This window comes from Electrona antarctica (assembly GCF_951216825.1).
Source record: "Electrona antarctica genome assembly, chromosome: 11".
Lineage (NCBI taxonomy): Eukaryota > Metazoa > Chordata > Actinopteri > Myctophiformes > Myctophidae > Electrona > Electrona antarctica.
The window spans coordinates 15,524,103-15,548,518 of NC_136792.1; the positions used below are offsets into that span (position 1 = coordinate 15,524,103).

Below are 24,416 nucleotides of genomic sequence, written 5' to 3' on the forward strand. Positions count from 1 at the left end.
CATTCCTGAAATGTATTCAAGGGAGAGTGGTTAACCAGGCTACCATTTTTATAGGTCATGCAGTAAATATAATTTTTTGACGTTTCCTGACAATAATTATTTAAAAAAAATCCATAGATTGAAAAGAAGAAGAAGAAAAACAAAGGAGTGGTAGTAGATGTGCTATTTTTACTCTAGGTCTTATAGGTGGTTCATTCATAATGCACATTACATGTTTTTGTCAGTTTGGGTCTCGGAGAGACATCACATTCTAGTCCGGGAGCCGTGGGGGTGAACGTGGTTTCGTCAGGTTTTCTCAGCTGATTCTTGTAGCTTTGGGTTACATCCTTCTACACAATAGATGACCCCCTCTATGGAGCTTGGTACACATTCTCTCAGCACACGCACGCTCAAAAGCCTCCACAATTTCCTCCTTCTATAGATGACCCCCTCTATGGAGCTTACTTTCCAATTCACGCTTCAGAATGCCGACGGTTGCGCTAACCGGGGGGAGGCGATGACGTGGTACTTGCGGGGCAAATTGATGAAGTTGCTGAACTCCGGGCTGAGGTCGATGGAGTCTGGACCCCCGCTGCAGGAGAAGCTGAAGCGCTGCAGCAATGCCACGATGAACAGGAACAGCTCCATGCGTGCCAAAGCCTCTCCGACACATGCCCTCTTCCCTGGGGAGATACAAGACAAACACAATGATAAAAACCTACAGGAGACACTGTGGAGGCACTGGGGGGGACAGTGGGGACACTGTGGAGGCACTGGGGGTCCATTGGGGAGGCACTGTGGGGACACTGGGGAGGCTCTGTGGAGGCACTGGCGGGACACTGGCACTGGGGAGACACTGGGGAGGTACTGGGGAGGCACTGGGGAGGCACTGGGGGGGCACTGGGGGGACACTGGGCAGACAGAGTTGGGACAGAGTAAAAAAAATAAAAAAATAAAATGTTTTATTTTTATTGTTTTGGCGCTCAGAAGAGCTTACAGCTGCCTGGTGCCCTATTTTCCAACAGTCTGTAGACAAACACATGGTTCCTGATAGCTGGAAAAAGTCATTCATAGGTAAGGTAAGGTAAGGTATATATATCATAATTCATGTTCCCAAAGTATCTTGTCCCTCTGTGAACAAAGATTATAGACCTATTGCTTGAACTTGTGGGGTTATGAAATGCTTTGAGAGAATCATTGTGAATTCACTTAAGTCTCAGGTGGCTTCCTCTATGGATCCTTTACAATTTGCTTACAGGGCCGGGCGCAGCACAGAGGATGCTGTAGTCAATTTAACCCATTTAATTAGTAAGCACTTGGAGGAGCCAAAGGCTTATGTATGTGTCCCCTTTGCAGACTTCAGTTCTGCTTTTGATACTGATACTGCTACTTGTAAAAAAGCTAAACAACATGAATGTAGTAAATCTGTTCATCATTAGGTGGTTCTACTCCATGTTAACAAACAGATCTCAACAGGTCAAGGTAAATTCTGTAATCTCAGAAGTTCAAAATTTATTTCCACTGCCTACACAAATTACTGTAGAAGTAGTTAGCCTAACAACTACATCTTGAAATTCTCTGATGACACTGTAATAGTCAGTGAGATCAATAACTTTAAAGATTGGTGTGATAATAGCCACCTTATGTTAAATCTGAATTCTGAACACTTGGACAGCATTAACACAATCAGCACCGGGATTTCTTTCAAAATAGATGCTCGGGGTGCCGGGAACATATGGCCGATTTTACTCTGTAAGCCTTTCTTTGTGAACAGTAGAGTTTACTGGGAACTGGGAAACAGGGAAGTGAACGACAACGCACATGCGCAAAAGAGCAAGGAGTATGGTGCAGAAGGAGAGGCCAACTCCAAAAAAAAAATATATATTTTTATCTCGTTTGATATAAATGAAAATGCGCTAGGATGTGCGTCTTCGGATGGCATCACGCCTCCATGCTCAGCCATCAGCAACTGCAGGGCACGTTCGGAAGGAACTTCTTTCCCATTCAACATCTTGGAAAAAACTCACAGTCACAGAAAACCAGAAAGCCCGCTTTCAGCTAATAGTGAACCTACTGTAGGCCGATACAGTACAGTATATAACAAAATCATCGAGGCATGCATGATGCATAGCAGGAAAAAAGATACACATGTATGAATTGTGGTTATAATCTGTAGCCTACAGCAATGAATTGATAATATTCATAGCTGTAATGATTTAATAATGATTTAAAAATGCTACTTCATTCAGCTGACTATGTTTATATAGATATATTTTATTATTAGTATACATTTTTAACTCAAATCTTAGCATCCCTGGGTCCGTGGCCAAATACATATAGGCTACTGTAATTTTGGGGCCTACATGAAAAAGTTTTAGGAGACAAAAAACATTTGTAGAATGGGCCTCAGGTCTTATTACAGCAAGTAGTTACAAACACATTGATGGCTCCAGAAAATTGTGACTGGGGGGACCATGGGAGAGCCGGCGTTTCAGAGGGAGGGGGCTTGTGACTGGGGGGACCATGGGAGGGCCGGCGTTTCAGAGGGAGGGGGCTAATGAATTTTGGTTTACATTGAAGTCAGTCAATTAGCCTTGGGTTTGTGGGAGAGGGGCACTGTCTGTACAGTAGGCTATAGGATATTAGGTTTTGGTGTGTGCCCGGAGGTTGGCACCGAGCCAAATGACACCAGAGGTATCCTATAACAATTAGTCAGCTCTGGCTGCAGCCCAAACAATCCCACTCTGAACGGGCTCCGTGCCAAAGAGGACACAATGACACTGGAGTGCAGATTTCGTAGGTGTCCGTTCGGTGCAGAGGGGTAAAGTTCCTGTCTGCCACCATGGAGACTAATGGGGTTCGATTCCTGCACCACAGTGCCTCTCTGGCTCAGTCAGGTGCTTCAACCTAACACAATTGGTCATGTTAGGACAGCCGATTCTAATGCCATTGTAGATCTGCTATTCTTGAATAGTCATCGCTAAAATGTCAAATGAATTGCTGATCTACACGCTTACAACGCGTCATGAAGTCACACGTTGTAAGCTTGTTCATCTGATATTTCTTAATTTTTTATTTTTTTTTAAATATTTTTGATCTCATGATTTTGCAACCCATTTCTTTCACCCAGTGTTAATTATTATCTAATGTAATCCTGGGCGCTACACTAACTCTGCCAACCTGGGGGTCAGCGGACTGACCTCATGCTTCCTTCTATGCATGAGGAGTCCAAGCTGCTTCTTTTCACCTGACGGACGTAGCGCGTGGAAGGAACACGTTATTCTGACCAGTTCCTTTCCCCTCCATCAGCGGAGGTAGATTAGAGACCAGGATTACTGCATGTTTTTGTGAGGTTACCTACCCTAGGGTAGAACATGCAAACTCCACACAGAAAGGCCCTTTCGCCAACTCTGGGTTGCTATTTCTGCTATAAGATTCATTATTACATTCATTGTATTATTTATTTATTATAAAATTATTAAATGCTTGAAAATGAAATATACAACATTAATTTATAAACATGGAAATGTTCACCACGATTATGCAAATATTATTGTGATGATCTCAAATAATTGCGATTAAGGTCAAGGTTGTGCTTTATTGTTACATCTTGTGTATGCCTACATGTACATAAGAGTACAACTTATTCTTGTTTGGCGATTATGTAATAATTGTGTCAGGCCTAGCTATGGGGAGGGAAGCTGGCCTTCTCCGTTTCTATACTAGGTTGACTCATGGTACTTGTTCAGCAGGGAGGGACACTAGGTTGACTGTGGTACTTGTTCAGCAGGGAGGGACACTAGGTTGACTGTGGTACTTGTTCAGCAGGGAGGGACACTATAGGTTGACTGTGGTACTTGTTCAGCAGGGAGGGACACTAGGTTGACTGTGGTACTTGTTCAGCAGGGAGGGACACTAGGTTGACTGTGGTACTTGTTCAGCAGGGAGGGACACTAGGTTGACTGTGGTACTTGTTCAGCAGGGAGGGACACTAGGTTGATTGTGGTACTTGTTCAGCAGGGAGGGACACTATAGGTTGACTGTGGTACTTGTTCAGCAGGGAGGGACACTAGGTTGACTCATGGTACTTGTTCAGCAGGGAGGGACACTATAGGTTGACTGTGGTACTTGTTCAGCAGGGAGGGACACTATAGGTTGACTGTGGTACTTGTTCAGCAGGGAGGGACACACTAGGTTGACTGTGGTACTTGTTCAGCAGGGAGGGACACTAGGTTGACTGTGGTACTTGTTCAGCAGGGAGGGACACTAGGTTGACTGTGGTACTTGTTCAGCAGGGAGGGACACTATAGGTTGACTGTGGTACTTGTTCAGCAGGGAGGGACACTATAGGTTGACTGTGGTACTTGTTCAGCAGGGAGGGACACTATAGGTTGACTGTGGTACTTGTTCAGCAGGGAGGGACACTATAGGTTGACTCATGGTACTTGTTCAGCAGGGAGGGACACTATAGGTTGACTGTGGTACTTGTTCAGCAGGGAGGGACACTATAGGTTGACTCATGGTACTTGTTCAGCAGGGAGGGACACTATAGGTTGACTGTGGTACTTGTTCAGCAGGGAGGGACACTATAGGTTGACTCATGGTACTTGTTCAGCAGGGAGGGACACTATAGGTTGACTGTGGTACTTGTTCAGCAGGGAGGGACACTATAGGTTGACTGTGGTACTTGTTCAGCAGGGAGGGACACTATAGGTTGACTCATGGTACTTGTTCAGCAGGGAGGGACACTATAGGTTGACTGTGGTACTTGTTCAGCAGGGAGGGACACTATAGGTTGACTCATGGTACTTGTTCAGCAGGGAGGGACACTATAGGTTGACTCATGGTACTTGTTCAGCAGGGAGGGACACTATAGGTTGACTGTGGTACTTGTTCAGCATGGAGGGACACTAGGTTGACTGTGGTACTTGTTCAGCATGGAGGGACACTATAGGTTGACTCATGGTACTTGTTCAGCAGGGAGGGACACTATAGGTTGACTGTGGTACTTGTTCAGCATGGAGGGACACTATAGGTTGACTCATGGTACTTGTTCAGCAGGGAGGGACACTATAGGTTGACTGTGGTACTTGTTCAGCAGGGAGGGACACTATAGGTTGACTCATGGTACTTGTTCAGCAGGGAGGGACACTATAGGTTGACTGTGGTACTTGTTCAGCATGGAGGGACACTATAGGTTGACTCATGGTACTTGTTCAGCAGGGAGGGACACTATAGGTTGACTGTGGTACTTGTTCAGCAGGGAGGGACACTATAGGTTGACTCATGGTACTTGTTCAGCAGGGAGGGACACTATAGGTTGACTCATGGTACTTGTTCAGCATGGAGGGACACTAGGTTGACTGTGGTACTTGTTCAGCAGGGAGGGACACTATAGGTTGACTGTGGTACTTGTTCAGCAGGGAGGGACACTATAGGTTGACTGTGGTACTTGTTCAGCAGGGAGGGACACTAGGTTGACTCATGGGCGTAGCTTGAACTTGACCCCAGGGGGTGCACATGTTCTGTGTTCTGTCTGGTCAAACCATGTGACTTCCATTGGAAAAGCATTGAGGCGGCCATCAAACACAGACCTCATTTTGTCAAAAGCAATAAATAAAAGGTTAAAAAAAAACACACAGACAGAACACAACATGAATTCTGTACGTACACGTGCATGGGGCCAGAATAGGGACAGAATCATAAATCCTCATTTCCCCCGACTTTCGGTACCTCCGACATGTCTACACCACCTCGCACGTGGTCCAAGTGAACACAGCGGAGCACTCCCTACCCCCGCTTCAGCCAATCACAAGCCACGTCTCGTCTCGCCTCCTACGGAAACAATTATTGCGTGCTGTACCTGCAGAGAAGGGCAGGAAGGCGGAATTCTTCTTAAAGTTGCTGTTGTGGTCCAGGAAGTGCTGTGGGTTGAAGGACCAGGGCGTGGCCCACTGGCCTTTCTCTCTCAGGATGGTGTGCAGCATGGGGAAGATCAGTGTTCCCTGATGTGAAAACAAGACGTCATGTTATTGCTTAGTAATCCCCTTTCACTAGATGATGGGGTGTTATAGGTCAGGACCTCAATAGTGAGGTGCTGGAAGTAAAAATTATATTTTACAGATTAAGGCTCTGTTCGATTCTGGTCAAACAGACTCAGGTGCTGTATGAGAGGTGGTGGAGTTACGTAGCTGTTTTAGCAGACTGTTTGATGGTCCAATGGATTTAAGAGGTTTTGTTCGAACGCTTTTTACTATACTTATATGCACAAGTAACAACGCCCGGTTTTCACTTTCCCAAAATGTACGTTGTTTATTAGAGCTTTTATATCAAGGACTTCAGGGTATGGGACTTATCGTCACCATGGTTACAGCCGTCACCATGGTTAGTTTGGTTACAGCCCCCCAAGCTATGGGTCAAAATTCATCAAACTGTGCTGTTCGATGCATTTCACAGTCGTACTGCATGCATCCGCACTGTTTTAAGTATTTCGTTCATGGCACAAGCATGCAGATTCATTTTGCTGCAGAAATGGAAATTCAGAAATACGTTTTAAATAAAAAAATGCTTTTGGGAGGTGTACTTCCAGACTCTATAGCTTTCAAAGATTGTGGAATAGTTGTCGTCTGGCTACACAATTATCAGCTACATATGGAATATGTGTAGCCTCGGCCGGAAGGCAAACCCGGGACCTCGTATCAACAAGGCCAGGCAGCAACGCAGCACACTATAGCCTAATATTGCCTACAAGGCTATAGGCAGCTTGCCCATAGCCTACATACTGTATGTAGGGTGGAGAGACAGTCCTCAAACAAAGAACTGGTGATAAAGAAACGATGGGGTACTTTGGGGATGTTATCTATGTGATCTAGATACCTTGGGGATGGTGTAGCCCCTGAAGGAGATGTCTTGTATTGCATAGTGAGGAATGTTCATGGGAACAATATCCACGAACCGCTGGATCTCATGAATCACTGCATCCGTGAAGGGGAGGGACTTCCTGTCCTCCATATTTGGGCACCTCTCTTGGCCAATCAGGTCATCAATCTCCTGCTGCATTTGCTCTGAACGAAGCAGGCAAAAACAAAACCAATTACACATTGAAAATTTCTCGGTGAAGTCAAATTAATACCTGCCAGGATTAATTAATTAATTCACCTCGTACTGCCGGGATTTTTGTGTGTTGTCTAGTGGCGGATATTGCTTGAAACCTCACGATAGATATGCATCATGATACACAGGCCACGATACGATATATATCGATATATCGACATATATATATCGATATATTGCAGATTCCAAATAATGACCATTTATTTACTATAAGAGCTCTTCTTTATTATTCTGTAGACTTTTAGTATTGCACAAATACAATAACACTTTAAGGCCCACAGAAATCTAAAATAAAATGTTCTTCTTATTAGAAATGCTCTGATCAGTTTTTTTGGTTACAGATCCCGATCACTTTTCTCACAATTGGCCGATACTGATCTTATGCATAAGGGAAAAATGTTTATATTTCCAAAATGATGCATGTGCAGATGGCTCATGGGCCACACGTGGTCGTGTGTGCTGTGTAATGGAGCCACCCCGTGGCTTTATTGTGCATTGCACCTACACCATGTGTTCAAAACTGCGGTCACATAATAATACAATCGATATAGCAGCGTCTGTATCGATTCATCGTCGGAAAGTACATATATTGCCATATCGATATATCGATATTGAATGCACCACTTGTGTTGTCGCATCCACGTCCGGTCTCGCTATCGGCAACGAGAAAGCCGCATCGCGAGGATCACAGCGTTGGCTATGAGCCGTGGAATAAACCTTGTTTTGACCAGAAAACAGCTAGCAGTCAAATGCTAATGCAAGTAATATCACGACCTGATCGATCATAATCGCTATAAAAGACCATTTGGCGTAGATTGACGCTGTGGGTCAGATTAATTCAAATGACGCAAATCTACGCCAAAGGTGGGCTCTGAGTTAAATGAGAATGTTGCATATCAGATCATATTTAATTAACCTTTGTGTATTGCCTATAATGACACTCCTGACTCTTTTAAACACCTCCACTTAACACTTAAGACTGTGACTGTGTGACCACAAGTGCTAAATAACTTGCGTGGGGAGATTACTATTCAACTAATTCAAGTACTTTTGTTTTCCCCACTCGCAGGAGGCTCGCAGACCTCCATTGTAAGAAAAGGCTAATGTTAGTGTAGCATTATGCGGAAGTGGGGATTGAACCCGGGGCTCCCACTCGCCAGACCAACTCGCAACCTGTCATGCCAATAAGGCTGAGCCAGATTCTCAGGGCTGTTGCGGACTGGGTCTTGGCTGGGGGCTACAATCACCCCCCCAGTCTTTGAAGCGCGAGGACGTGCTTCACACCGCGGACCGCCGCACACGATGTCCCTCATGTCCCTCACGCGAGGATACCATGCTCCACGTCCTGCCGACTACGCCAGATTGTAGCATTACGCGGAAGCGGGGATTGAACCCGCGGCTCCCACTCGCCAGACCAACTCGCCACCTGTCATGCCAATTAGGGCTGTTGCGGGCTGGGTCTTGTCTGCGGGCTACATTAGCAATAGCTCACGCTAGCTATATTTCTCGAGAAACGTTTATATTTCAATCGCGATGCGATGAAAAATCTGAAATCAGTTCCGAACCTCGGATGTCTGATCACATGTCTGACAGCGACGTAGTTTTAAAAAAAAGCCAGAGAAGATCCGAATAACAGTAGTCTACGGATGCGCGTACACGTTCTATTTGAATGTATTACTGGTATTTTTTATATTTTGGTATTTTTGTTTACTTTTAAATGTTTTAATTTCTGATTCTTCAAATTATATTTTTATGTGTGAATAAATAAAACCTAAAAGCTAAAACATAATTGTCCTTGTGTTGAGTCACTTACCCTGTATGTTGGGGTACTAGTCACTTACCCTGTATGTTGGGGTACTTGATGAGCACACTGAGTGTGAATCGGAGTGTTGTGCTGGTGGTCTCTGTTCCTGCCAGGTACAGATTTAACACGGTAGACACCAGATTGTCATCGTGGAACTCTGATGTCTCAAGCTCCTTGTCCTAAGCACACCAAAGTGTACAGTAAACATACCGTATATACAGTTTAAGGCATACGGTTGGCAAGGTTAGGCAAGTCTGACACACTCTCAAAGTTACACATTGATGACGGGAGGGTTTTACTGCAGTTTGCTGTCGCATCACAAGTTTACTCCAGGTATATGAATATAGGATAGCTGAAATTATTTTGTGCAAGCTTCCTCCAAATAACAGTTATAGTAGGCTATTAATATGATTAAGACGAGTGAAAAACAAGAGTAAGTCTACTTGTAGGCTTATGTGGTAAAGACAGAGACTGCCTTTCCCCAATTATATATATATTTTAGCCTCACATGTTATTCTTCTCCACGATTACATATTATTTTCTGATTATCATATGCATTCTACTCATTACCAGTATTTTTATTTTATGTTGCAGTATAATCACCATGACCTTTTACTATAACCTCATCGTCAGCACCAAACAATGTGAATGCTACAAGCTAGGTACGTTAATTTGTATTCAGAGAGTTTGTGCTTACATCTTGACCCAGGTTAAAGTTTTCATTTTCATTTCAGGTTACAAAGGATACAGACAATAAGCTTGCTTGGACATAGATTTATTGATTTAACTAAAGCTCATTGATCAACACATAGGGGCCTACTTCCTATACTGGTCTGATCCACCTTCTTCTTCTTCTTCTTCTTCTTCTCTCGGTTTAAGGGCGGGTTACTACCACTGAAGGTGCATACCGCCACCTACTGTATGAATTATTCACTCTATATCTATTTACGGTGCTCGCCTTCCATATTCTGTCCTGACTGTCCATTCCTATATACCAGACCCTGAGGCCTGCGATGATGTGTATCCTTCCCTTAAAGTGCTGTCCAAATCTTCTCCAGTGACATCCAGTACATCCAGGAATCTTTTAGCTGCTTCCAGTATCATCTTTATCCTCTCTGACTTGGAAGAGTAACACATGACTCCAGGGCTCCTTGTATAGGTGGAGGACTCTAATTGGGACATACCACTTGCCAGGGGTGTGTGCGTTATTCAGTGTAATTTGTATTAGCAATGAAAAGAGTTGTTTTGCTTCCTTGTGGATTATGATGATTAGGCCTACTGTAAGGTTTCTGAAAGTTTGGCTTTGTTTATTTTCACTAGTGATATTGGTGACTAAACCTGTCCTCAAGACAGTTGGGTTTGCTCCATCAAAGGAAAGGCCCAGTTTGTGGGTATTGCATTCAGTCAGGTAGGCTAGTATAGGAAAGAGGGGCACAATGCTGCTCTGATAGCTTCTGTCCCTTGATTAACACAGTCAGTATAGAGTCAGCTTATCTCTAGACTGTTGTGCTTGAATTAGGCGTAAGTGGATTGTTTTCTTTTTCTTTAATTACCATTTTTAACACTATTTTTGGACCGTATATTTTTGGATTCCTTGTAAAGAAAAAAATCTTCATTATTGCAATCTTTTATAAAGCCTATCATGCATTCTCATTATTTATATTTGATCTCATTTGAGATGGGTTGGCGCCCCTAGCCTGTGTCTTCCGTGAGGAAGAAGCCCAACAAACCCACGGTAAGGCCTTTAGGAGTACCACTCAAGCCGCAAGCGGAGCCTGCAGTACCACCATGGGCAAGGTGGAGCCTGCAGAACCATTGTGGCTCGAGAATCCACCATTCCTGAATGAAGTGCCTGGTGCTGGGAGTCTGGTGCAACGCATAGGGGCTGGACCTGCATGGTGAGAGCAGGAGTGGACCTGGTGAGACCCAGACAGGAGTCAACCCACAGAGCCTAGTCCTTCCACACGCCAGAATAGTACCTCTCAGTCCCGGCAGAGTAGTTCAGGAGGAACGGATTGTGTGGCCCTGGTTTTTCCCTAATGGGACTGATCGAGGGTAGCTACTGGGACGTACATGGGACGGTAACATGTCATTGGTTCGACCTCCCGTTAGATCGACCATTACTAACCCTATCTCTAACTCTAACCTAAACATAACCGCAAGCACGGGAGCAACGCATCCCTCACCAACCTTAATCCGGTCGAACTAACGGGAGGTCGAACCTTAGGGCAGCCCCCCATGGGACTGGGACGTGTATGTCGGGACTTGATCACCCCGGCTGGGTCACCTGAGTGAGGGGTATGATGTTGGGAGACCCGAAACCCTGATGACCTTAGGATACATCACTGAGGATACGTCCCAGGTGCATCCATGCAATGTATTTTGTTTTAGATAAATTGCACATCCCATTTTACAATTGAGTAGCCTATGAAATGCCACTAAAAGGAAAGTTGACTGGTTGTCATAGGACACGCCACAGCGTTGTCGGATAAGAACTTAACCGAGATTTCAACCCTGCTAATTAAGAATGAGGATCTAAAGATCCCTAATGTACAATGCAGAGATATGTGGGTTGTAAGGCCAAATATCCTTGTTCGTACAGAATCTGCTGGACTCTCTCCTGGTGGGAGCTGGTTGGTGGTTCTAGTCCTAGAGGAATTGATTAATTCAAGGGAACACTGATTGTGTCTAACTCAAAGGAGTGATGACCACCCTTTACATAGTGCTTGGCTGGATGAATCAGCTAATTCCATATATGGAGTTTTACATACAGTATATGTCTCTGCTGGCTCCATATACAGAGCTCTAGATCAACCACGCCCAAATATAGAGCTTGTGATGTCAGACTTAGATAGGTTAGTTACGTAGATATATCGGTTTATCGGTTTATGTAAAATAGCAAGAATGTCTTACAGTAATAATAGACAACGTACCCGAGGACCACAGCAATCTCAGAATGTCTAACATGGACCCGATGACCGAGCCTGAAGGCAGTAGCATAGAGGGGGGAAATGCACCACTTTACTGTATCTGCCAGAAACGGGATATCAACAGCTTCATGATTGGGTGTAATAATTGCACTGAACTGTTCCACGGGCACTGTATGAATATCACTGAGAGAATGGCCACGGCGATCAGCGAGTGGTACTGCGTGGGATGTAGAGATAAGAATCTTTCACTGGAGGTAAAGCATCACTCAACGAAAACCTCAGAGAAGGACACCGATTTGGACGGTTTTGAAAAATACAGCAATCCAAGTACTGCCGAATGTGAGGTTCAGATGCGCCACGGATCAAAAGCAAAACATTCTGTCTGCACGTGTGGGGAATGTGAGCCATGCAGGAGGACTGAAGACTGTGCCCAGTGTGACTTCTACAAGGACACAAAGAAGTTTGGTGGCCTGAACAATATAAGAGGGATGTGTCAGTTCAGGCAGTGTGAGGTTAGAGGCAGGAACATGTTGCGTGTGAAAGACGAGGAGGAGTTTGCTTTGCAAGAGAGCCTGATGGAGAGTTCCTCCCACAGGCATCTGCACTGTTCGGACGACTACGACAATGAGGCGCAGGTCCATCAGAAGTATAAGGCATTGGGGGGAGATGACGACAACAATGCACCCTGGTTCAGCGATGAGGACGACGGTCTTCCACTCAGTCCCGAGGTGAAGCACGTCAAAAGACGAGACAAGAAGTTTAACAAGGAAAAGGAGTCACGACGCCACAGACTGAAGCGAAAACACAGAGATGAAGTCTGGCACAATGCCAATGCAGTCAAGGTGAAGAAGAAGGAGAAGGCGTTACGAGAGTGCCTGGTGCCAGGCTGTGTTGTGGCAGCACGTCTCAACTCTAAATACTGCTCTGAGGACTGTGGCATGAAGTTAGCCGCCAATCTGATCTGCCAGATCCTGCCACAGCGTATCCAGCAGTGGCGGCAGAGCCCCTGTATCGCAGAGGAGCTCGGTACGAAGCGGCTGGAGCGAATCCGCCGCAACCAACAGATCGCCCGCCTGCGCCTCACCGAGATGGAGCGACGCTTTCACGAGCTGGAGGGTGTTGTCGCCGAGGCCAAGCAGCAGGCGGTACAATGGGACGAAGAGGCGAGTAAAAAGGAGGATAACGAGGACCTGCAGATTGACTGTGTTTCCTGTGGTCGTACCGTCAACTCAAAGGTGGCACTGAGACATATGGAGCGCTGTTGGGCTAAGTACGAGTGTCAGACCTCTTTTGGCTCCAAGTATCCAACAAGGATCGAAGGAGCGACCAGACTCTTCTGCGACGCGTACGACCCCCGCAGCAAGACGTACTGCAAAAGGCTTGAGGTAGTGTGTCCGGAGCATTCTCCCAGAGGCTGCAAGACCCCGGTGGACGAGGTGTGTGGCTGTCCTCTGGTCCGGAACGTGTTTGAGCCGACAGGAGACCACTGCAGCCTCTCCAAACGGAAGTGCCGCAGGCATTACAACTGGGAGAAGCTGAGGAGAGCAGAGGTGGACCTGGAACGGGTCAGGGCGTTATACAAGCTGGAGGAGCTTTCTGCGCAGAAGCATCATCTCCAGACTGATATGAGAAACAGGAGCAGTCTGCTCCCTCTCCTGTTGCATCAAACCATTCAGCATGACCCCTTGACCAGTGATCTCCGAAGCAACAAGGATAAACAGCCTACGTCTGTCCCCCATGCTGTGCAATTATAGATATACAGTACACAGACGTGCACGCACGCACGTACGCAACGCACGCACTCACGCACACACACACACACACACACACACACACACACACACACACACACACACACACACACACACACACACACACACACACACACACACACACACGTAATCCACGCCTTTATCACCTCAAGGTTAGATTATTGCAACTCCCTCTATGTACAGTAGGTATTGACCAGTCGGCTCTTAGGCGTCTGCAGCTAGTACAAAATGCTGCCGCTCACCTCCTTACTGGCAAGAAAGAAACGCTACCACATCACCCCGGTCCTAGCCTCCCTCCACTAGGCTATGACCAGAGCATTGATTTTAAGTTATTAAAGCCCTAAACGGGCTGGCCCCCGTGGCGTGTACCTATCCAAACTCATAGCTGTATACGTCCCAACCAGACCCCTAAGGTCAGCTGACCAGTTACTTTCGACTGATCTCAAAACGAAGTGCAAGGCGTGACCGGGCCTTTGCAGCGGCCGGCCCTAAATTCTGGAACAACCTACCTTTCCATATTCGCTCTGCTCCCTCATTACAGGCCTTTAAATCGCTGTTGAATATCCATTTCTTCACTGTGGCCTTCGACACTGCTTGATTATATAATTTGTATAACTTTGTAATGCTTTTAGCTCCTTTTATTTATTTATTTTTTCCTTCATATTTTGCCATGCATAATATGTGTGTCCAATTTACTTCCATATAAGTCATCTCCACAACCCTGCTATAGTTTCCTCTGTCTAATGCCAGGAAGACATCTTCATTGGACATCTTCATTGGAAATTGACCTGCCATCACTAGAGATGACTGAACAGGAGCAGAGGTCACAGGAAGAAAGAAACACCAAGCTTTCTCAAGAAGTGCGATCTTCTGAGGTGGGAATGTTCACAGGTTTCTCAATTACTCTGAACAATTGAACGACTTGAACGACTATATGACAGCAGGCTCCTGAGGTGACTTCATCATCGCAGTGGTTTTCAAACCTTTTCATATCAAGGTCCATTATTTATTAGGCATTTGAGCCACAGACCACTATTTGCTGAGATTTAGGGCTCCATTTTCGTCACCGCTAAAACCCTTATCCCTAAACTTCTTAGCCTTTTTTTTTTTACTATTTTGCTAAACATTTTTGAATAGTTAAAATGGCCAGTCTACAAGCTCACAATGTGTCAATATAGATTGGCTAGTTAACTATTAAAAAATGTTTTTCAAAATAGTAAAAAAAGGCAAAGGCGTTTAGGGATAAGGGGTTTAGCGGTGACGAAAATGGAGCCCATAGACTCTCAGACCCTAAACTAAATAATATTTTGTCCAAAATGCCATGCTGTATTGATGTGGACATAGGAGAGATAACAGGCAAACGATCTAAATAACAATTCTTCTACATTCTCTAATTGTGTTCTTGTAAATTATGTAATACAGATGTTTAACAATAATTTAACTCTTAAGAGCGTAAAATCAAACCACATTTGGTTCCATTTTACACTCTCAAGAGTTAAAGATCTATAATGGTCCATTTTGTTAGCAACTCCATCATTTAGCTGGGGAACCTGGAAGTCCCTCAAGGAGCACTGGTGGTCCCCGGACCACCGGTTGAAAACTACTGCAATATAGGATACAGATAAAATACCTTCTTGGCCCTGTTGAGGAAGCAGTCGATGTAATCACGAGGTGAGTCTGGATCCATGGTCTCCTTGTGGTCTTTAATCTTCTCACTGATGAACTCTCTCAGCTCTTCGATGTTGGCAAAAGCTTTTTGGTGCTGGCCTGGCAAACGTTCAATGAGCCAAGGAAAGATGTTGTACATCTGCAAGAGATGACCAGAGGATAACTTGGGCTTTGTTTCGATGGTAGGCAAATCCCATTTGATTCTAAACTTTTAAGACTGACTGTCCAGACTGTTTGCCAGTGATCACAACCATTTTTTTGTATTCAACCATTATCCTATTGGTTGCTGTTGAAACTACAATCAGACATCCTTGATGAAACCTGTTTTGTAGTTCATTGACTGAGCAGACTCATCATTCAATGAATATAAAACAGTTCTCAGTGTCATAGTGTCCAGACAGAGACATGTTTAGAAAGCAGATTTGAATCACATCTCAAACCACCAAAAGGAATTTGGTTCAAATCCGATTCACAAAAAAATACTTTATACGTGGTCTGTCTGTCTGTCTGTCTGTCTGTCTGTCTGTCTGTCTGTCTGTCTGTCTGTCTGTCTGTCTGTGTCCGTTTTGTTGTTGTCCAGACTCAATACAGACCAATCATGTATTCATAATACAGAAATCACACTCACTGAAGTGAGGGGGCACTCTTATCATCATACATCATCATACATCAGCCAATCAAATCACATTCCGTGCTACAAACACACAAAGGTGTGCATAGGAGGGGCTAACACCCCTCAAAAGCAAAATGTATCATGTCTCTCCGAATTGGATACAATTGGTATCCTAACCTGAAAATGCATTTTCTTGTTAAGGGGTGCTAGCCCCTCCTATGCCCAGCTTTCTGGGTTTGTGTTAACACAAACATTCGGCTAATTGGTGGATCACCCCATAGCGATGATTTGATTGGCTGAGCAAAGTAGATATTGAAGATAAAAGTGAGGGCAGAAAAATGAAGACGCCAAAAGTGATTGGCCGGAATGACATTTGTGATGATTTCATTGTTTGAGCACGGAATGTGATGTATGATTATGTACATCCAGCTTTTGGTTACCATCCACAAACTTCGTCTTAAACAAACATAAAATTCCCATTGACAATTCATTTTACATAGTCGTCATAGTGTCTGAGCAAATAGGCATAGTGTGTATTTTACATCATGATGATGTACAATGATAAGAGCGCCCCTCACTTCACACAGGTGTAATTTTTTGAGGGGCGCTAGCCCCTGCTATATTCAGCTAGTGTAGATTTTTGTTCTAACACAAGCCATTGATTCATGATTGAATGAATGGAGTCATATGTAGACAAGCAAATCAGGACATTATCACATTCACAGTTAAGGCCAGACTACAAGTCCTTCCCACCAGACTCAATCTATCCATCTGGTTCCCCACCACTCAGGTCCCTCATTGCTTGCACCACACCACAGAACAGATCACTGAAACACTGTCACACATCTTGAATGGATGTTATGCATACAAAGGAATGTACATAGCACGCCATGATAGAATAGTGGAACTCATAGCAAAGGATATATCAAAATACCATGCATCTTCAGTGAGAAACTGAGAATGTACAAACATTCCAGGGTCATTCCATCCATGTTCCAACTCTGTGATAACTCAGGAAGCCTTTATGACCAAGGTCATAAAATACCAACCACTTCTACATAACATCTCAGAGCTGGGCTATAGGTGCAGACTATATGTCTTTATATTTCGGAGCCTAGGGCATACGCACAGACTGGTTGTTAGAGGGTTCCAACAACTTGGGATGCCCAAAAAGGAGGAAAAGTATTGTGGTGTCTGCTATAATTGGCAGCCGTCATATATGGCGGAGAGGCTGTTACTTGAGTACTGTGTGACATGCCTGTTGTATCATGAAAACACATGCCATGACTTTGCAGATGTAAATTTAATGCACCTATAATATTTGTGTCCTTGTATGCATATCCTTTGTGTGGACATAAATAAATGGTTAAAATGTGTGTCTGTGCTTGCGTGTGTGCGTGCGTCCGTCCGTCCGTCCGTCCGTCCGTCCGTCCGTCCGTCCGTCCGTCCATCTGTTACCAGCTAATCTCCGGCACCTTTAACCCGGGCGATGCCAAAATTGGCTTTCAAAGTTTGCAGGATTGGCCCGTTTTGAACAAAAAGCCTCAAATCATGAACGCAGCGTGCACTGCAATTTACGTGAAATCTTTCACGGACTTTCCTACTAGCATGAGGAATATATCCCACCCTGATTCACATTGGCCTGTTATAGTGCCACCATTACCAACAGCTGGATTTTTACAAAACATTTTTACAAAACACAAACAAAATACCTCAAATTGTCCAATTGCCATCCAAGGCGTAAGAAGAAATGGCACCCTTTTCACATTGGCCTATTATAGCGCCACCAGGAGGCCACAACCTGCCCTGCCCTGGTGGAGACCTGTGCCCCGAGGGGCACTTTATCTAGTTTGAAATGTAGCCTACCCAGGCTATTCTACACACACTGTGAAATAAAAATTTCAATCAATCAATCAATCAAAACAATTCAGCATGCATGCATAGATAGCATCCACGGGTTCAAGTAAGATATCTTGTGCGACTGTCATTCCCCAAACAGAAGCTTTTCACTTTTCAGCACTTCAACTCATCAGTCAAGTCTTTGTCTATGAGCAAGGAAATCGCATGTTTTTTGGTCATCATTGAACGAAGGTAAGTTTTTAGGTGAGGTGACGGATGGTTGAGAAACTCGATCCGCTTAATTGTTCTGCATGGTAACGATTCCCAAAGAACAGGCTAAGCCTACTATAGGTGTCTTAATAAAGTGTATACGGTTATAAATTAGGACACATGGATTGGACCTATTTATTTGTCTCAAAGATAAATAATAATAATAATAATAATCTTCATTGTTTTGGAGGATAAAAAGGTTACAATTTAATTGCGTATAGTTAACACATGTTAGCAATAGTGTTATCCAAACTTTTTATGACATGCATTCATAATAATAATAAAATAACTTATGTCCGCAGCTGGACAAACTGCAAATCTGCAATAAATGAATGTTTTGTATGGGGCGCAGCAGTGTGATAGAGAGAGAGAGAGAGAGAGAGAGAGAATGTACTGTATGTCAGAATGATTTCACCCCACTGCTTGCCCATCACTGTCTCACCTGTGCCATGGGGCTGCTAAAGAACGTGACGGTGTTATTGATGATGGTCAACATGTGGAGGAAGTGAGCGTCGTCGTAGGTGAAGCGCTGGCCGAACACCAGGCAGCAGATCACGTTGGACACCGTGCAGCTCAGGAAGAACGTGGGATCAAAGGGCGCGCCTGCGTTTCAGGGAGAAACACGCAACACATGATGCAACCATCTCACATGAACCTATTCCTGTTTGACCCATTAATAATGAATAATTTGGTCAATCCTCACAAGGAGGATGATCCCTCCCCACCCGTCCTTCCTCTTCGATGTCTCCCTTTTGACTGATACCTGTCCATTCAAACTCTAGACGGGCCCGCCCAGAAGTTATTAGTGCAGCCAGCGAAAACTAGAGTTCTCAATCCCACAGGTTGAGAACCACTGCTCTAAGGGACTATGTGGAAAATAAATCTCTGGATCCACATGGGAACACTGTGGCTCCAATGTGGATCTCGGACTTAATTTGAGCAGCCTGTGGGACGATCAGTCAGTCATCTATGACATCAGTCGTCTATGACATATCTATGACATAATACGACTCCAATTTTGGGCAAGGTTTCACCCCGATCAGAGCAACCATGAGTTCAGTCGCACAATTTTATTTCAAGAAGTACGTCCTCCAGGCGGTGGTCCCTGTGGAGAGCACATTTCCCCGCAATAAGCATTAAACGCCATTAACGTTATACAGCAGGTGGGCATATACATCCTAAAGGGACTGTTTCAAGTAGGCTACTATGGGGAGAGATTTCTGCTCTACCCACAACCTGACAACAAGCAAGAAGATGTCAGAAAAGAACACTAGGATTGCCATTGTCAAGGATGACAAGCCAAACAAGTTCCTCGGTCACCTTCAGAAGAGACCCCAACAACTACAGACCAAGAATCAACAAGATGCATTCCATAAAGAATGCAGAGCAAAAGAGGAGTGGAAACTACTTCTTCCTGGATGACTAAAGAGAGAGAGAGCTCATATGCACTGTCCTTCAACCATTTCATCTACTGGAAGTGGGAGGAAGAGGAGACTTCATACACCCACGTTTTCCTTAGGGGCCTCCACTCAGAACGGACACGTTCTAGCACAGTTCTAGCACACATCACACCCGTGTGAAGCGAGGGGCGCTCATATCATCATACATCACCTCATTCTGGCAAATCACAATTTGCGTCCTCACGTGTGTGTGTGTGTGTGTCTGTGTGTGTGTGTGTGTGTGTGTGTGTGTGTGTGTGTGTGTGTGTGTGTGTGTACGGTTGTAATGCACGAGAACCGTTCGCCCCACCGACTTCAAATTCGACACACACGTTCCACACCCCCGCAGGGAGTGCAGTGCCACCACAAAAGGCTCTGGTCAGGCTCTAATCAGCCTAAATCCCCTCACCTGTGCAATTTCCAGCCTCTGCCTCAGCCAATTGCCATGGCAACCCCACACTTAACCAGTCCACTCTTCAGACACAGGCACACAGACAGATACAGAGATCTCCATGTGGGACACATACAGACAGTTAAAATGGGTGGTATGACAACAGGTATTGCATACTAGATCTCCATATACAGTATGGGCACAAAAGGGACAGACAAATAGTTAAAACGGGTGCTATGACAACGGGTATTATTAGGTTCTCAAGTTGCATCGTTCCCAAGTAGGCCGGTGGCCGACGGGCACGTACATGTCTAGTACAGCAATATCAAATATATGTATCGGATGACAGAAAGTACTCAAAACTAAAATAACTATAACAAATAGACCGAGAATTAATTAAAACTGATCCATTGTTGAACAAAAGTGCTAGAAATCATTTCCCTAAGGAAGGCAGTGATCTGATTTTTAGGGACTTCTGGAGCTCGTTCCAATCACTGACAGAGAAAGCTGCTTTGCCTAGCTCTGAGTTAGCAAATGGAATCTTGAGGGTCAGGAAGTCACTCGAGTGGGTATGATAGGGACTTGGATTCGGATCCAACATAGAGCAAATGTAAGAGGGGCTCAGGGGACTATTCCTGAGATGGCTTTGAAAATAAACAGTGCTTGTCCTGTCTCTCAGACAGAGAGGGCAAGCCTGTGTTCCCATAGAGTGTACAATGGTACCATAGCTGTCACCAGTGACCAATCTTAGGGCAGAATGGTAAACCTTATCGAGGTGCTTTAAAATGGATGGAGCAGCAATCCTGTAAATAATGTCCCCATAGTCCAGAACAGAGAGAAATGTGGCTTCAATGATTGTCTTTTTTTACAGGATGCCGGAAAACATGCTTTGTCTTAAACCAATTTTTTGTCTCAGTTTGGTGACAAGATTTTCAATGTGGAATTTAAATGACAATTTATCATCCAGCCAGATGCCAGATGCCAAGGTACTTGGCATTCTGAGACCCTTTCTTGTTTATACACTTGCTTTAGTGTATAAACCTTCAGTGTCCTCTACGCATTCTGTGAGGCGTTTCACAAACCTTCAGTGTCCTCTATGCATTCTGTGAGGCGTTTCACAAACCAGTGTCCTCTACGCATTCTGTGAGGCGTTTTGCAAACCTTCAGTGTCCTCTACGCATTCTGTGAGGCGTTTCGCAAACCTTCAGTGTCCTCTACGCATTCTGTGAGGCGTTTCACAAACCTTCAGTGTCCTCTACGCATTCTGTGAGACGTTTCACAAACCTTCAGTGTCCTCTACGCATTCTGTGAGGCGTTTCACAAACCTTCAGTGTCCGCTATGCGTGCTGTGAGGTGTCTGCTCTCCTCCTGGATCCACTGCTCCATGCCTTTCCGTCCCATCCCAAAGTCTCTGAGTGTGGTGAGGGTGAAGCGGCGGAGCTGACGGTGGCGATCTCCGTTGCTGATGGCCAAACCTGACACGAACACACAATGGAATAAAGATCCTTCATTGTATTAGAATTGTTTCAATACTGGTACCAGTATCGGAAAAGCTGCCGATATACTGCCTAAACCGCTATGCCAGTATATGTACCATTCCCACCTACCATATCCCCTGGTAGCTCTGACCATGAAGGGCATTGTACCCCGGCCTGAAAAGTCATCAGCCTGATCCACCAGGGCCTCTTTCACAGCGTCGTATCCCACCAGGACCACCGCCCGCCTGGGGCCGATGTACACCGTCATCACCGGCCCGTAGGTCTCACTGAGCTGCACACACACACACACACAGTCAAGGAAGAAAGAATTTGAGATACGCCAACATTTCTAAAACAGATTAAAAATACTAAACGGCAACGCTGATTAGTGCCGATTCACACACGTTTCCACTGTAGCGGCTGTAGCCTGGGATGCACACGCAGGTCCAACACACCAAAGATCCAACATGCGGGAACAGCGGTCGGACATGCAGTCGGACATGCAGTCGGACATGCAGTCGGACATGCGGTCGAACATGCGCTGCTCCGTGCTTGCGATTAGGGTTAGGTTAGGTTAGGGTTTGAGGTAGGTTGTTGGTCTAATGACACTCGGCACCTGTTTGCTGATAGAGAATTCGGCCAAAATCTTGTATTCTTGACCTTATTCTACCTTTTAATTATTTTTGCGCCAGGTCCATATATATCCGGACCTCGCCACTAGGAGACGTTGTTTGCTAGGTCCATATACGGACCCCCACCATTTTGTATATAATGGGGGGCGGCGGTGGCTCAGGGGTAGAGTGGCCGGATGGTAACCACAAGGTTTCCAGTTCGAACCCGGGCTCCCCCAGAGTTAGTGTCGAAGTGTCCTTGAGCAAGACACTGAACCCCTAATTGCTCCTGATGTGCTGTTTGGTGCCTTGCATGGTTTCCACTGCCATCAGTGTATGAATGTAATGCACATCTATCTATGTAAAGCGCCTTGGATAAAGGCGCTATATAAATGCACCATTTACCATTTAATGGTTGAGCCCCACGGCAGCTTTTAACATTGGTCCGGTTGCTATGGCAACGCCCCGTCACCACTAGCTATGGGACGTTAAAACTTTTCTCAGTTTACCTCAATTCAAAGCAGGATTTTCAAACCTCCATAAGTCTGAATTTTGGAGAGCTGTCCTTGGTGGATCTTCTGCCATCCAAAGTTCGGATGTAATTTGTGACTCCCGACATGTTTAAAACGTTTCTGACGACAGGTGACAGTGTGCCGCTTGCGCTAATGATAGCAATTAAGTGTGTGTGTGAAGTGGGGGTCAGGGGGGCGGGCAAACTCCTTCTCTTAAAGTGGACGCTGATGGTGGCACTGGGAACTGGGATTTATGCTAACAGCTATAGCGGCACAGAAATAATTAAATAGTTAAAATAGCCCATCTACAAGCTCACATCGTGTCGATGTAGATCGGCTATTTGAACTATTTTAAAAATAGTAAAAAATGGCAAAAACGTTTAGGGATAAGGTGTAAGGGGTGGCACAATATAGTGCCCTAAGTTTGTGATTGGAGAAAGGGGGAGAGAGAGATAAGAGAGAGAGCGAGAGAGAGAGAGAGAGAGAGGCACAGACATACAGGCACACACAGCATTTCCAATATAATGTATGGCTAAAACATTCCACAGTGCTGATTTACTGGACCTGTGTGTCTTCTCACCTTGGCCAGGGTTTTAAATGGGGCTCGTCTGTCCAGCTGATGCAGATTTCCAATGAGAGGAAGCGCTGTGGGTCCAGGAGGCAGGTGGTACTGTTTACGCTTCTTCACAACAAACACCCAGAGCAGAGCCAAGACCAGGCCTGCTAGCAGAAATGTACATGAGAGATGATCCATAGCTCTCTTTGCTGGATAATGTCAGACGTTGAGTTGTTGAGTTGACTCTAGCAGTCTGTGGCTGTGTGTGTCCCACTGGCTGTTTAAAGCAGACTGAACCCAAGTGGCATGTTTATGCAGATCCAGGCCGATAAGCAAGCCTGTTGGAATGCAGTCAGGGGTCAACCTGCTCTGACGTCAAAACCACGCCTGCTGGGTGCTCACACTGCTCAGTGGATTCTCAACCTTTTAAAATTGTGAATGGTGGATTTATATAGCGCCTTTATCCAAGTGCTTTACATAGTCCGGCAGCCAACAGGCTTCTTTTGTTTGAAGTGCAAAATGTGGTATATCTTATTGGCCTAAAATAGTGTCTATCGCCTACAGTTCTAATTCCAAAAAGCTTATCTTATATAGTAGGTGCTATTAAAGCTTTTCTACAATATTTTGTACAATTTTGGTACAATATTTGTACCTGAGAGTGAAGTAAATGGCCGGACACGCACACACACACACACACACACACGCACACACGCACACACGCACACACGCACACGTCAGTTTTTAGGTTAGTTTTTGGATTTTCTGCCTTTATTGATTGTTTGTGTGGAGTGGAGATTGCAGGAAAGAGGGAGAGAGAGAAGGGGATAGACATGCAGCAATGGTCGTCATGAATTGAACGGGACTCGTCCACCTGTAAATGTCCCCCAACTATTTTTCTATCCAAATGACTTCAGAAAGTAGCATATATTTTTTTTGATAGCAAACCCTATACCAGAAGAAGTATCACTGTCATATGTCTAAAATGTGTCCCCCCTGTTACAGTGTAAATGGATATGGAAAAAGTGGAATAATGCATTAAGCTGGACAAATGTTTTTTCTGACAGCTGAACATGCCCTCTTTAAGAAAGAAAGAAGTTCTATGTGACAGACATGTGACACATAGTGAGCTTGTAGATTGGCTATTTTCAAATGGCCGAAATGTATAGGGCTGAAGTGGTTACTTTATGTCTTGTAATAAGACATAAAGGGGCGGTGGTGGCTCAGGGGTAGAGTGCCTGGATGGTAACCGTAAGGTTGCCAGTTCGAACCCGGGCTCCCGCAGAGTTACTGTCGAAGTGTCCTTGAGCAAGACACTGAACCCCTAATTGCTCCCGATGTGCTAGTTGGTGCCTTGCATGGTTTCCGCTGCCATCGGTGTATGTATGTGTGTGTGAATGGGTGAATGTAATGCACAATCTCTGTAAAGTGCCTTGGATAAAGG

The 24,416-nt window shown here is 45.0% G+C and overlaps 2 protein-coding genes across 2 annotated transcripts; one reads left to right on the plus strand and one right to left on the minus strand.

Moving 5' to 3' along the window:
- Nucleotides 1–459: 459 nt before the first annotated feature.
- On the minus strand, nucleotides 460–23,173 carry cyp2y3 (cytochrome P450, family 2, subfamily Y, polypeptide 3; the record flags this gene model as incomplete). The annotated part of the gene is made up of 9 exons (XM_079513711.1): nucleotides 460–662; nucleotides 5,843–5,984; nucleotides 6,856–7,043; nucleotides 8,934–9,075; nucleotides 15,229–15,405; nucleotides 18,431–18,591; nucleotides 21,144–21,293; nucleotides 21,426–21,588; nucleotides 23,000–23,173. The coding sequence occupies 9 exons, from the start codon at nucleotides 23,171–23,173 to the stop codon at nucleotides 460–462; spliced, it is 1,500 nt and encodes a 499-aa protein (XP_079369837.1).
- Nucleotides 11,853–13,580, plus strand: LOC306932906 (CXXC-type zinc finger protein 1-like; the record flags this gene model as incomplete). The annotated part of the gene is made up of 1 exon (XM_079514881.1): nucleotides 11,853–13,580. The coding sequence occupies one exon, from the start codon at nucleotides 11,853–11,855 to the stop codon at nucleotides 13,578–13,580; it is 1,728 nt and encodes a 575-aa protein (XP_079371007.1).
- Nucleotides 23,174–24,416: the final 1,243 nt, after the last annotated feature.